The sequence below is a fragment of the Fusarium fujikuroi genome, chromosome FFUJ_chr02, assembly GCF_900079805.1.
Source record: "Fusarium fujikuroi IMI 58289 draft genome, chromosome FFUJ_chr02".
NCBI classification, from domain to species: Eukaryota; Fungi; Ascomycota; class Sordariomycetes; order Hypocreales; family Nectriaceae; genus Fusarium; species Fusarium fujikuroi.
This window is the reverse complement of record NC_036623.1, coordinates 2,211,770-2,225,725: the sequence shown is the minus strand read 5'-3', so window position 1 is coordinate 2,225,725 and position 13,956 is coordinate 2,211,770. Positions and strand designations below refer to the sequence as shown.

At 41.4% G+C, this 13,956-nt stretch overlaps 4 protein-coding genes; 1 reads left to right on the top strand and 3 right to left on the bottom strand.

Annotated features, from left to right (window-relative positions):
* Window positions 1–288: 288 nt before the first annotated feature.
* FFUJ_04615 (uncharacterized protein) lies at window positions 289–2,823 on the bottom strand (the record flags this gene model as incomplete). The annotated part of the gene is made up of 1 exon (XM_023572078.1): window positions 289–2,823. One exon carries the CDS (start codon window positions 2,821–2,823, stop codon window positions 289–291), a length of 2,535 nt encoding a protein of 844 aa, XP_023427116.1.
* A 1,255-nt stretch (window positions 2,824–4,078) lies between these two features.
* On the bottom strand, window positions 4,079–5,710 carry FFUJ_04616 (related to cellobiose dehydrogenase; the record flags this gene model as incomplete). Its single annotated transcript, XM_023572077.1, has 1 exon — window positions 4,079–5,710. The coding sequence occupies one exon, from the start codon at window positions 5,708–5,710 to the stop codon at window positions 4,079–4,081; it is 1,632 nt and encodes a 543-aa protein (XP_023426269.1).
* A 1,734-nt stretch (window positions 5,711–7,444) lies between these two features.
* FFUJ_04617 (uncharacterized protein) lies at window positions 7,445–8,053 on the bottom strand (the record flags this gene model as incomplete). XM_023572076.1 has 2 exons in its annotated part: window positions 7,445–7,756; window positions 8,018–8,053. 2 exons carry the CDS (start codon window positions 8,051–8,053, stop codon window positions 7,445–7,447), a joined length of 348 nt encoding a protein of 115 aa, XP_023426268.1.
* A 547-nt stretch (window positions 8,054–8,600) lies between these two features.
* FFUJ_04618 (related to aldehyde dehydrogenase) lies at window positions 8,601–10,130 on the top strand (the record flags this gene model as incomplete). The annotated part of the gene is made up of 1 exon (XM_023572075.1): window positions 8,601–10,130. One exon carries the CDS (start codon window positions 8,601–8,603, stop codon window positions 10,128–10,130), a length of 1,530 nt encoding a protein of 509 aa, XP_023426267.1.
* Between the last annotated feature and the right edge of the window lie 3,826 nt (window positions 10,131–13,956).

Sequence of the window (13,956 nt, the reverse complement as noted above, 5' to 3'; positions counted from 1 at the left end):
CTTTCCTGTTTAGACTGGCGTTTCGGGATCAAGAGCTACACATCATGTTTTGGGGACAAGAGATGTATTTCTTCGTTTATGCAAATAAAGAACAAAAGTTTCTGTCTAGTTTCAATCCTTAGGTAAACGCCTGACTCCTTCATGATGCATCTAACCGATCTCCTGTATACCTTTGGACCACATACCGTTATGAGATGTCACAAAGAGCCCAAAAGGGATCAGAGAAGTGTGATGTCCAACTAACCAGGAGATGAAAGACAGAGACCGACCAATAAGTTGATGCTTCTTTCAAACCGAGTACCCCAGCATTGAGCGATCTGGAAAGAGGATAATATTGGCTAATCGCACAACCTCAGCCTCAGCGCGAGAAATCGATGATGTGCTTGTAAGGCTCTTGGTGTCTCCGTCTCCCTCCATCTCAACATCCTCATCGGCCTTAGACTTGGACTTTTCCGAGGGTGGTGATCCGGAGCGAGTGCCTGCAACTTCCCATGGCGCAAGACCCATGGCCTGTAATGAAGAGGGACCTCCGACTTCGGCAATTTCCTTTTCACCAGGTCGCGTTTCGGCGTCCTCTTCAACAATCCCTCTTCCCGTGGAATCAAAGTCAGGGCCGGGATGGCCCCTCTGGAATGCCTTCCTTTGACGTGCAAGATAGAGTGCATTTGTTTGCGTGAGCGGGGCTGCCGGAATGTACACGAGCATGCTGACTTCACTCTTGCTTCCACTGGGTGTTTTGAGACCATAGTTGTTACTGGAGAGGTAGTATGGAAGGTCAGGGTGCCAGAATATGTAGTCTCCAGGCTGAAGAGTTGGTAAAGTAATCATGCTATTTCGTAGATGTAAATGGGGGTGCCAGGTTTCAGTGATTCTTTGTGCGTGCCCCGGGACAGCTCCATGGATGATGGAATCAGGCTCAGTTTGCAGCTTCCAATTCTCGGGAGCAAGATATGCCTCCCATTCAGGCCCGGTGCGATTCTCTGGTGGAGGATTCTTGGCTGTGAAAAAGGGTCGGAGGAGGTAGTAAGCTGTTGCAAGCTTGGGGGATGGTAAGAGGCGAACCATGCCGGGTTCGACAGTGGAAAGTGCCAAGATGCCCTGAAACATGCGGAAGATAGTGCAGGCACCATAGCCATTGTAAAGGTCAGTCGTCACAGAAGTGCGACTGGTACATTTCCAAGGATCGTAGTCTTCCCATTGGCCATGAAAGATATGGTTATAGGTACCGGCACGTTGATAACCGTCGGGCTCCCAGCGCTCCAAGGACCCGTTGTCAACTTGTGCTGTGATGCCTGCAGATGATTGTAATGCCTGAATCCAATCGTCGGCGGATTGTGGCGGCTCGAGCGGCGGCACATTTAGACTGTTGGACTGGTTCTCTCCATTTCCGTGTACGCGTATGCGATCGACATAGGTGATAGGGAGTCTTGTGACAAGCTGATCATCTGGATTGGTCTCCCACAGGCTCATCATAAATCGTTGGGCGCTGAGGACATTGGGGTGCGCTCTCGAGCGGACTTGAGCTGGTGTCCAAAAGAAGTCGAAACAGGCTGGATCATGCTGCTGGAGTGCCTTGATGTGGCGTTTGCTATCGAGATAGTCGACCGTTTCGCGGACTGCAGTATCCGTGTCTGCTCTTGGTACAACCTTGCGGACGACGCCGACACCGTAGCGCCTCAGATCATGTCCAAAGCGCGCAGTCTGAACAGAGTCATCTAGGTCGCCAAACTCAATTGAAGGAATGAGGTGAGCCCCAAGGTCCTCTATATGACTGACCTCTTTGCGAAGTGCAGTAATGAGGCGGGCCCAACTAGCTTCGAGCTCAGCTTCGTGGCCACTGATGAGGTTGCGCTTGATACGGGCGAAGCGCGAGGGCAGAGCAATTGGCTCCGGGCCCCAAAAGGAAATCACGGGAGCATCTTTGTCCATAGAAGAGGCGGTGCTAAAGGTCGGTGTTGTTCCATTTGTTTTGGGCTTTTGTGGCAGCGAGGAGAGGCCGTTCGATTTTAGCGAGGGGAGAGCTGTTGTCGTCGTGCTTGACTGGCTACCCGCCATTGTGCCGGCGATGTTAGCAGCTAGTGCGGCGGTAAGCTTTGCCTCGTAGGATAATCTTGCACTCTCCGTAGCAGCAGCATTCACAAGCGACGCTGCGATTGGTGCCGAAAGAGAAGAGCGATGGCGGGACTTGGTGACGCGACCGGTTTGTATGAAGTTGAGGTTATTGGGACTGTTGTTAGAAGCAATAGCAGGAGCAGCGACAGCAGTATTGGTAGCGTTGTGAAGGGATGCGCCTGATAGTGAGCCTGAGCTGGAGCCGGAGCAGGAGGGGTTTGAACGACTAAGGCGGGAGCGGGAAAGAGCAGCTCTGACCTGTTGACCTGCCACATCAGCGCCTTTTCTAGGCGGCAACTGCACCCCTTCTGGCCCTCCTCCTCCTCCTCCCTCCCAGACCTCCCGCTCTCCTCTTCCATCTCCTCCTCCACCTTCCGCCGCTATCACTGTTTCGACCCTTGTTACCGGTCCTATGGTTGCAGCATCCCACTTCTCCTGGGCCTCCCTAAGGCTTTTCTGTTGTTTCGCCTCACGTGCGCCTCTGTGATCTACATCGTGGAACTGGCCATCTTCTTCTGAGATGTGACCATCGTATGGTTTTCCATATGCAACTCCTCCAAGTCCGTGTGTAAGACCGTCCCCGACAGCTACAGCCGCCACTGCTGCTGCTGCTCCTATTGCAGAGGCTAGTCCTTGAGCGTTGTCCAATATGGGCGTGGTGACTTCTTCTTCACACGTTGTTGGTGGTAAGTCGATTGTTGGTGTAGCCATTTTTCTAACCTCGAATCGCGTCTTGAAGTTGGGGATTTCGGGCAGCCGATTGAAGGCTCTTGGGATCGGTTATCTATCGCGTCTGCTTGTTAATGCTTTAAAAACACAATGAAAAACCTTCTGCAACCTGAATATCTCAGCCATAGGGACACAGCAATCCGTCAGATGGTTTTATGCATCAAAGTGCAAAGATTCGAGAACAGAGCGAAATCAACATGTGCGCCTGTTGCTATTCAGCTTGCACTGCTTCTTCTATAAACCTCACTCAAAACGAAGGTAAGGCCCCTACCGATCGAGACCTCTTTAGCAGGCGGCTGGCCGGACCGGGGCTCTGCTAAGGCCATCTCAACTGTCTTTCCGGAAGATAATCTATGTTATCCCCATAGAGGAGTAGAGGGTCCTCGACCGAGGGACCCTGCACAACGGCGCAACGGCCGACGTGGATGGATCTCACAGACACGTTTCGGCCCTGTCATCCGTCGAACCACCCACTCCACGCTCAACGCTCCGTCCCGAAACCCCGGACATACCCCACACTTTTCCTTTTGGAGCAGCTGATGGATGCACGGCTCCACGGGCCATAACCCGTCTAAATGGATACCAGTGCACCCGCTGAGAAAAGTCAGGTAACAAAGTGAGTTGTGGGAATGGCCATCAGCTGGCCACCCGAGACCCAACAAGACACAATATGCATAATAACAACGCGCAATGCTATATCGATCTCGTGGCATCTTGCCACTGCTTATTATCACCTTATCTCTGCCGCCGAGAACACATCCAAGATTGAATGTCCTGCATCGCGCTTCGGGTACCCCGATTGGTGCTGGAACATCGGCGCATATCGAACTTTCGTTTCATCATGGAAATATGATCTAGCATTCCGGGCCTTACGAGACACATTAAACTGAGCGATCCGGGTGGTTTAGTGGTGGAAAGTCGCCGGCCCGCTGTGCCTGTTTTACTGACCCGTCGCGGCAAAACATGAATTGGTCAAGAAGCTGGGCCAAGGGCCTCATCGGGGAAATACAACCCGACACCGGCACAAACGATTGGAAGAACAGCGGCAAATCGGGCCACAAGCCCCCGAGTCTTATTTGGTAAACGAACTTCAAATTTTCCTAACTACCCAAGGTATGTCATACTCGCTGCGATAATGCAATCATACGCTAATCATTTAATCATACAAATGTCCAAAAACAGTGACCACCCCCGTTTACCCCCACGAGCAGATATTTGAAAATTTGCTCGAAGATGCTTACAGTCGGGAGTGCTTGGGCTTCCAGCCCTCCTCTTGAGCAATGAGCTCGGCAGCTCGCTCACCAACAGCCAGCACGGTCACCATGGGGTTGATTGTTGGCATCTCGGGGAAGATACCAGCATCAACAATGCGGAGCTTGCTGATTCCACGAACCTTGAGCTCGGGGTCGACAACGGCCATCTCATCGCGCTCAACGTCACCCATCTTGGTGGTACCGGCAGGGTGGTAGACTGTGTGGGCAACTCGGCGAGCATATTCGCTTATCTCCTCATCCGTTTGGATCTTAGGACCAGGGGCAACTTCTCCCTTGAGCCAGTCCTTGAAGGGGCTCTGCTGCGCAATCTTTCGGGCAGCCTTGATGCCGTGGACCAGGGTGGCGGCGTCGTAGCCCTCGGGGTCAGTGAAGTATCGGAAATCGAGAGCAGGCTTGACAGTGGGGTCGGCTGAAGTCAAGTAGATGCGGCCACGTGAGCGAGGACGGGGAATGTTGGGTGTCATGCAGAAGGCGTAACCGTCCTTGATGATGGGGTACCCTAGACGCTCTGTGTTGAGGTGGAAGGGAATCTGGTAACAGTGCATCATGACATCAGCGGCATCGCCGTCGTTACCAGCAGCGTTCTTAGGCTCTCGTCGCAGGAAAATACCAGCATCGGAATCCATGGTGGTCTGATTAGCAGGAACGGGCTTGTTGAGCTCCCACATAATAATGGTCTCGGGGTGGTCTAGGAGATTCTCGCCTACACCTGGAATGTCCTTGACAACAGGAATCTTCAGGTCCTCAAGCTGGCCCTTAGGCCCAATACCAGAGTGAAGGAGAAGCCTAGGGGTATCGACAGCACCAGCAGACAAGATGATCTCCTTGCGGGCGTTAAGAGTATGCTTCTCGCCTGACTTGAGAGTGACATTGATACCAGTGGCAACGTCATTTTCGACGATGACCTTTGAAACATGAGCCTCAGTGAGGACGGTCAAGTTGGGTCGTCTCTCATCGCCACGAAGGATAGGGTGGATATAGGCGACGGAAGCACTGCTGCGGTGGCCAGTGTCAGGATTGTAAGAGACAGAGAAGAAACCAGCACCCTGGGTCAACTGTCCCTTCTCGGAGATCTCGTGATTGAAGTCGTGGATGATGGGGATGCCCATGGCCTCGGAGCAGGCCTTGACCCAGTCCTTGGTGAGCTGGTTACGATGACGGGGGTGAACGGGGTTCAGCTGGTTGCGCAAGTTGTCAACGTTACGCATAACGGTCTCGAAGTCCCAGCCCTTGCAGCCCTTGGCGACCCAACGATCCATGTCGTGGCGGAAGGGGCGGAAGGAGATGAGAGTGTTGTGAGAGGAGCATCCACCGAGGACCTTTGCACGTGAGTGTCGGATGTGGCTGTTACCATTGGGCTGCTCAGTTGTGGGATAATCATAGTCGAGGTCACCACCAAGGAGAGATAGCCACTCGCGAAGGTTCAGGACATTGTTGAGACCGAAGTCTGAAGGGCCAGCCTCAATCATAAGAACCTTGCGCTCAGGAAGGTAGGAGGATAGGCGGGAAGCCAAAACACATCCAGCCGTGCCACCACCTACGATGATATAGTCGTAGGCGGATCTGGCAGAAGCGGGAAGATACTCAGTAGTCATGTTGGAGAAGTTGAGCGAGGGGAAAGTTGAACAAAATATTCAATGGAGGGATGGGTAAAGATCTTGCACGTGTCTCAGTCGTTTTGACTCCAGGGGTATCAATGAATGGGGTTGAGGGAGAAGTGAGGAAGAAAAGCGACTTGAAGTCCAGGAGAGAGAGAGCTCTTGTACTTGAGCATCGAGACAGTCAAGATCTTTTTGAAATGGACGGACATCAGCTCAAAGTGGGGTCTTGGATCATGGAAGGGCCCTTGGAAGCATCGCACAGTGCGGATGAATTCTCGCTACTGGTCTCCAGCCTCGACTCCATGTAGTGTTCTGACTGCTCCAAGTACCCTTTGGTGGTCAGTAAGGAGTTCTGATTGGCCAGAGCTGCCAACATCGAGCAAGGCTGGTGGGTGGATCAAGACTCCAAGACGGGCGGCGGCGGCGGCAAGAGCTAACCAGGGAGAGAACTGGTTGAAGCATCTAGCAAGCCACGAACCTAGCAAGAGCGGGGCCTTGGCGGGGGTTCTGAACGGCAAAAAGCTCTTCACCGACCCCGGGAATTTTTTTTCGGTGTTACCGAAGTTTTGAATATCTTAAGCCAGTGTTCCAAACTTGCATGACGTTGACGGCTTCGTTATCAGTCAGTTGGTTGATATCTTTGTAGATAATGGAAGTGACAGGGGAGAGTAGCTGAGAGTTAGACTAGAACTCATCATTGTGAAAAGGCTCGATCTCTTGGGGGCAATCAAGTCGCCGGGGGGCCTGTCTGCGATGTTCCTGCTTCACTCTTTATCATGCTACTAACACGTGCAAAGACATTGCTTGGTTTGCCCTGGCCGCTGCAACCGCACGAAGAACGTTGGTTGACGCGGCGACTGTTTGATACCTGTTCGGTGTTGAACGGTGGTTGTGGGGCCGTCTGACGGCGAAAAGATGGAGTCCAAGGAACTCCGCTGGCCGGATCCGGTTCCACGAAGCCTCCGAAGGAAACATTGTACTCAAGATTGATTTCTGATTGGGCAATATGGCGAATCAGTTTCCATATGCTCAATAAGAAATGGAATAACTATTCGCCAAGTCAGCTCCATGTTTGGAATTTACAGTCGGCCTAAGGACTGCCAGACGAAAGCTGCTGATATGATATCGCGAACTGGCTGGACCGGTTAACCGGCCATGCCAGTGTTTGATTACGAGGCTTGAAACACGGTAACACGGCGCAGGGTCGCCGCCCTCCGCAGAGGATGTGTCGAGTGCTGAGTTGATGTGTGTGATTATAGGATTCCTGATGTACAGGAAATACCTGTTCGGGATTCGCGTGCTGTGCTATCTCGCTTCATCCAGACCACATTGGATAATCTGCAGGGACAGTGTCTTGCACCACTGGAACTCCATATTGCCATGTGCCGTGGAGGATGCCAAGTTTGAAATGTTGCTTAGCATACTGATCAGGTAAAGCGTGGTTGGGGTACCTGGCCGTCAGATCGATAATCTCCAAGATCGTTTTTTGGGATATGGTAATTGGACAGTGCGCCCCCGCCGAGCTGGCAAATCCCTTCTTTTTTTGCTTTTCTTAATTCCAAATTTTTCAGTGCTTGACTTTTCTGCCGTTGAAACCCGCTCGAATTATTGGCAGAACAATCGTGTGTGTAAGAGCTGGACTGGTAAGCAAATTCGCTCGCCCTGGATGATAGCGCTATCTATTCATTATTATGAGACAACATTCAAGCGCCTTGCTTTCTCCATAGTTCAACAACGGTCAAGAGTCTTGGGTTGGACGTAGAGCTCAAGGGGTGGCAGGTGGGCACCTCGAAGCTCAGCAATGACGTTGGCGTGTCCACTCTTGTGCTTCCCCTCGACCAGCCACTCAAGCTTGGCGTTCTTCGGCATTGTCAAAACTGGGATTCTGTAGCTGGGCTGAGGACTGGGCACGATGCAAGGCTGCCTAGATGATGAGAAAACAGGACTTTTTTGCAGTGACTTGCACCAGAAATTGTCTCCAGCATTTTTGTCGAGTGAGGCGGGACTGGGGGTCCAGTCTTCCAAGCCTTCCGGGCTGTCCTGTTATTCATCAGCCCGCACGCATGTACTACAGCACGGGCATTCACGCATCTATTGGTTGGACAACTTATCAATTGCAAATGGAAACCGTTTTGCCCCTTCTTCCTCAGGTTCATTATCTTTCGCCAAGTGAGAGTGGTCTGATAATATGCGGCTTTATTCCAACAGCGCTGAGCCGCTACTCTCCGCATTGATGCAACGCTGAGACGTTCAAGACACACTCTCACGATGAATGGCCGTCGACCTGTTCTCGCAACTGACAGACTCTCCGTATCTCTTCAGATCTGCTCGAGTCATGATGGGTGTAATCCTTCCCCAGGTCTGCTGATCTCACCACGTCACAGACTAGGGCTTCACAGCCGAAAATCGCTATCAGTTCCGTTGGAGACTTGTCTCTGAATGACCATAGCTTGGTAAATTGAGTTCTTGCTCGTGTTGCTTACATTGAATGTTGGCTGCATGGTTGATACTTTGGCTGGGCTCTAACTGGATGGCCAATTCCACTGTGGCGGCACAGTATAGCTTGGCCCCACGTCATTGTATCTTGCTAGAAGAGGAAGGTACCCGGCATCAGTCAATTGTGGGGCAATGGCCATTCCGTCTTGACGGTACTCCGTACTTCATACTGATTGATCCTCACAAGCTTTACATATTAAGGTAGGATACCTTAACTTACTTACAGCCAGCTCCCCACATGTAACCAGTAGAGCATCTTCTCTCAGATCATTCTGAATACCTACCTACTATCTATCTATTTGCCTGTTGTGTTGTCCTTTGCCTTATTCCATCTCCCTCTACATGCCCTGTTGCATGCTCCTTCTTCGATCATACCAACCAAGTTACAATGACTTTCTCATCTGAGATTCACACTTTCCACTCAGGTCGCTCACAGCCTGAGTCCTCTTCAAAGACCAACACCTTTGTGTCCGTCGATCCAAGCAATGCAAAGCCGCTAGCTACTATCTACACTACCACCCCAGAACAGCTCAACTCAACCATTGCGGCGGCCCAGGCCGCTTTTCCAACATGGTCACAAACCCCAGCACCTCGCCGAGCTGCCATTCTTCTCAAGGCAGCCGCTATACTTCGCGAGCGCAATGACGAACTTGCGCTGACCGAGACCCTTGATACTGGCAAGCCTTGGTCGGAAACATCAACCGTTGACGTTGCAACTGGAGCTGATGTTCTCGAGTATTACGCCCATATCGCTGCTGGCAGCTTCCCTGGTCAAAACACTCGTCTTCGTCCTGACGCTTTCGTTCTCACTACCCATGAGCCCTTGGGCGTTTGTGCCGGTATTGGTGCATGGAACTACCCCATTCAGATTGCTCTCTGGAAGTCGGCTCCATGTTTGGCTGCTGGCAATTGTATGGTGTACAAGCCAAGTGAAGTCACTCCCCTGCATGCCCAGACACTCGCTCAAATCTACATCGAGGCCGGCGTCCCTCCTGGTGTCTTCAATGTTGTCTACGGTGACGGTATCGCCGTTGGAGCCCCTCTTGTCGCTCACAACGATATTGCCAAAGTCAGCTTCACTGGTCAAGTTAGCACAGGCAGCAAGGTTGCCAGTCAAGCTGTTAAAGATATGAAGGGTGTCACCATGGAACTGGGTGGCAAGAGCCCGCTTGTTATTCTTCCTGATGCCGACATCGAGGAAGCAGCCGACACTGCCATGGTAGCCAACTTCTTCTCGACCGGACAGGTTTGTACCAATGGCACCCGTGTGTTTGTCCCTGACATTCTATTGAGCCAGGTTGAGCAAGCTATCGTGCAGCGATGTCGCGAGGGAATTCGCATGGGTCTGCCCCAAAACGGGGAGACCAACTTCGGACCGATGGTCAGCGCCGCGCAGCAAGAGAAGGTCAAGATGTACATCCAACATGGACGTACAGTTGACAAGGCAAAGGTTCTCTTCGACGGCTCGGCGGAGCCAAGTATGACACAACCAACTTCTGATGGTTTCTGGGTTCACCCTGTTGTATTCACAAATTGCACTGACAGCATGCGCGTTGTCCGGGAAGAGATCTTCGGCCCAGTCATGTGCATCTTGCCATATAGCACCCAAGGACGCCCTCGACAAGAATGGGTGTCAGAGCTCATTGCCCGGGCTAATGATACCCCCATGGGTCTTGCTGCTGGTGTTGTGTCATCTGATGTGGGACTGGCACATGAAGTTGTGCAAAAGCTTGACGCTGGGATTACTTGGATTAACACATGGGGTGAGTCACCAGCCGAGATGCCTGTAGGTGGTTGGAAAATGAGTGGAATAGGACTGGAAAATGGTCATGAGGGGATAGCTGCCTATATGAGGACCAAGAGCACACTGGTACAACTTGGCAAGGGTGCCTGTAAGGGTGTATTTTCAAAGCTATAAAATAATATCTTTAGTTTAAATTATAGCTTTTTTATTAAATTTAATATTTAAAAAGAGATCTCTTTAATTTAAATTATTATATTTTTATTAATATTACTTTATTTATTTTTAGATTTAAGGTTAATTAACTATATATTTTAATATATATATTTAATTAATAAATTTTACTATTATTAACTTTAATTTAATTTAGCTTTTATTAATTAATTTATATAAAGTTTATTAATTTAAATAATATTAAATTATAATTAATTAATAATAAATTAAATAGATATAATAGTATTATATTAATTAAAACTTAAAGAAATAGAATTTTAATTTAAAAAATTTTAATAATAAAGTTAAAAGGATTATAAAGTTATATCTTTAGTTTAAACTATTACTTTTTATTACTTTTACTTTATTTATAGTTTTTAAATATAAAGTTAATTAATTATATATTTTAATATAAATATTTAATTAATAAATTTAATTATTATTAACTTTAAGTTAATTTAGCTTTTATTAATTAACTTATATAAAAGTTAATTTAAGGTTTTTAAACCTTTAAACTTTATTATTACCTTACCTTTATATTATAGTAAGTTAATAATAGCTAAATAGATATAATAATATTATATTAATTAAAGCTTAAAGAATTAATATTATATAATAAAAGGTTTAATCTTAAAATAACCCTAGCTAGCCTGGCTAAACCTTAAGTAAACCTGGCTTATATATAGTCTATAGCTACCTTCTTTAGCTCTATATTAAATATATACCTTATATTAATATAACTCTCTATTAAGACTCTATTTTAATTAATATTTCTTAATAATTAAGATTTTTATTTTTTTTTATTTTTATTTATTTTTATTTTTCCTTTTTATTAGCCTTATAAAGCTATTAAGCTTTTAACTTTATATATAAAAGCTTAAATAATAAGGCCTCTATAATAAGTCTATATCTTAAAGGTTAAAATTATATAAAGTTTATTTACCTTAATAATATAATTACTGCCTTAATTAAGTAATATTAATACTACCTATAGGTCCCTTAATAGCTATATTAATTTTCTTTTTTTATTTTACTTAAAAAAATACTAAATTAATATTATAGTAAATTAATAATAGCTAAATAGGCATAATAGTATTATATTAATTAAAGCTTAAAGAAAGAAAATTCCTTAAAACGGGGTTTTTTAAAAAGATTTTATAAAATCTTAAAATTATATAACCTAAATATTAAGCTAATTATTTATATTAAAATACTATTATAATTATCTTTCTCTTTTTATTTAACTATTTTTAATTAAAATAATAATAAAATTAAATTATATAATTATTAATAGGTTTTTATTATTATATATTTACTTATAGTAATTAATTCTTTATTTAAATTTATATAAAGGTAATAACTTATATTTTAACTATTTTATATATAAAACCTACTATAAATCTATAGATAGCCTTATTATAATATATTATAGCTTTATATAATTTATACCTTTTAACTTATAATTAACCTTTTAATTTTTTAGGCTTTATAAGGCTTTTAATTCCTTTTTAGCTATAAATATTTAATTTTCTTTTTCTTTTATTTTTTTTTCTTTTTTTTCTTTTTTTCTTTATTTTATATAACCTTTTTAATTTATATACCTTTCTTTTTATTTATTTTTTTATTTTTTAATTCTTTATTTTTTAATTCTTTAATAAATTTACCTTAATTCTTTTATAATAGCTAATAAAAAACTTATTTTTTATTTTTAAAATGCCTAATAAGGCTAAAAAGCTTAAGGTAATTATACCTTTTAAGCCCTTTACTTTAATTATTATTTATATTATTAATTAACTATAATACTTTATTATTTATATTTATTATAAGCTTAAATATATTTTCTTTTAGCTTTTAATTTCTTTTTATTACTTAAAGGAAACTTATATATTAATCTATAAATTTAAAGGTATTAATATTTTTTTAATAAATTTTATTTTTTCTTTTAATATTATTACTTTTTTATTAATATTTTTTAATATAAAAGATTAAAACTTTTTATATTATTATTATTATTTTTTGTTTCTTTATTATTAGCCTTATAAGGCTATTAAGCTTTTAACTTTATATATAAAGGCTTAAATAATAAGGCCCTTATAATAGGCCTATATCTTAAAGGTTAAAATTATATAAGGTTTATTTACCTTAATAATATAATTGCTACTTTAATTAAGTAGTATTAATACTGCCTGCAGGTCTTTTAGCAGCTATATTAGCCTTTTTCCTTTACCTTACCTAAAAGATCTTAGATTAACCTTTTTAATATATTAGGCTAAATCTATTATACTTCTAAAATGCATTTACTAACCTAAATACCTATTAGTTATAGTTACTGATATTAATTATAACTACTATTATAATACCTATATATAATAGCCTATAGGCCAATTAGGCCTATTATATAACTAATTATAACTTTATTAATATAATTAAATTAATATTAATAAAAGTTATAGGCTATAAATACTATAAGCTTTATATAATAGCTATAGCTATTAAGAAAAACTATTTATTAAGAAACTAATTTAGCCTAATTAAAATAGCTATTTTTAATTATATTTTAAATAATATAATTAATTATATAGATCTAGATATTTTATTTTATATAATATCTTTAAATTAGCTAGCTAAAGAGTTATTATAACTAAAGGATTTAAAAGAAGCTATAAAGTAAGGCAAGACCTTAATAACTAATTAGGCTATTTTTCTAGCTGCCTTTTTAGGCCTAAATTTAGCTAGCTATAAAGAGTAGCTATAGAATATAATTATTAAGGCTAAATATATACTTAACTTCTTCCTATTTATATAGAGGTTAAGGATAAATATAAGGTAATAATAGGGTTTAAAGGTTTAAAGGAATTAAGTTAACTTTTATATAAGTTAGTTAATAAAAGTTAAATTAACCTAAAGTTAATAATAACTCTATTAATTAAATATATATATTTAAGTATATTATTAATTAACCTTATATCTAAAAGTAATTAAAGTAATATTAATAAAGAAATAATAATTTAAATTAAAGATATTATTATTATATTTTATTATTATATTTAATAAATATATTTTTATAATACTTTTTTAATTTTTACTATAAATTTTAATATTATATTTATATTATTTTTTTATTAATATTTTTAGATTTTTAAAATTGAAATTATATATAAAATTAATTAAATTTTTTAATTAAAAAAAGTAAATTTTAAATTTATAGTCTAAAAGATTATAAACTTAATATTTTATTAATAACTTTAAATAATATTAAAAAGTAATTTTTGTAATACTATAATATATTTTAAAATCTTTTTTTTATTTAGCTTTTATTTAAATAAAAATTCCTTTAAAGGTTTTATTTTTATTATAATTTTAGTTTTTATTTTAATTTTACTTTTTATATTTCTTTTAGTTAATTTATTTAATTATTTTTAAATTAATTAATTTTTTTTTTATATAAATTTAAATTTTTAATAGTTTTAATTTAAATTATTATTTAATTTTTTTTTTAATAAAATAGCCTTTATTTTAATTATTATAAATTTACTTAAATAATAGTAAGTCTTTAATAATAATTTTATTAATAAAGCTATTTAAACTTTTATCTTTAAAACTTTTTTAATTTTTTAAAAAAATATAACTATTAATCTTTTATTTTAATTAAAAATACTTACTTTTTATAATAATAATTATAATTACCTTAAAAGAAACCTTATATTAAAGAATAGCTTTATAAAGAATTAGGCCTATAATTAATTTTATTATTATTAAATTTAAAAATAGAAATTAAAGGTAATTAATA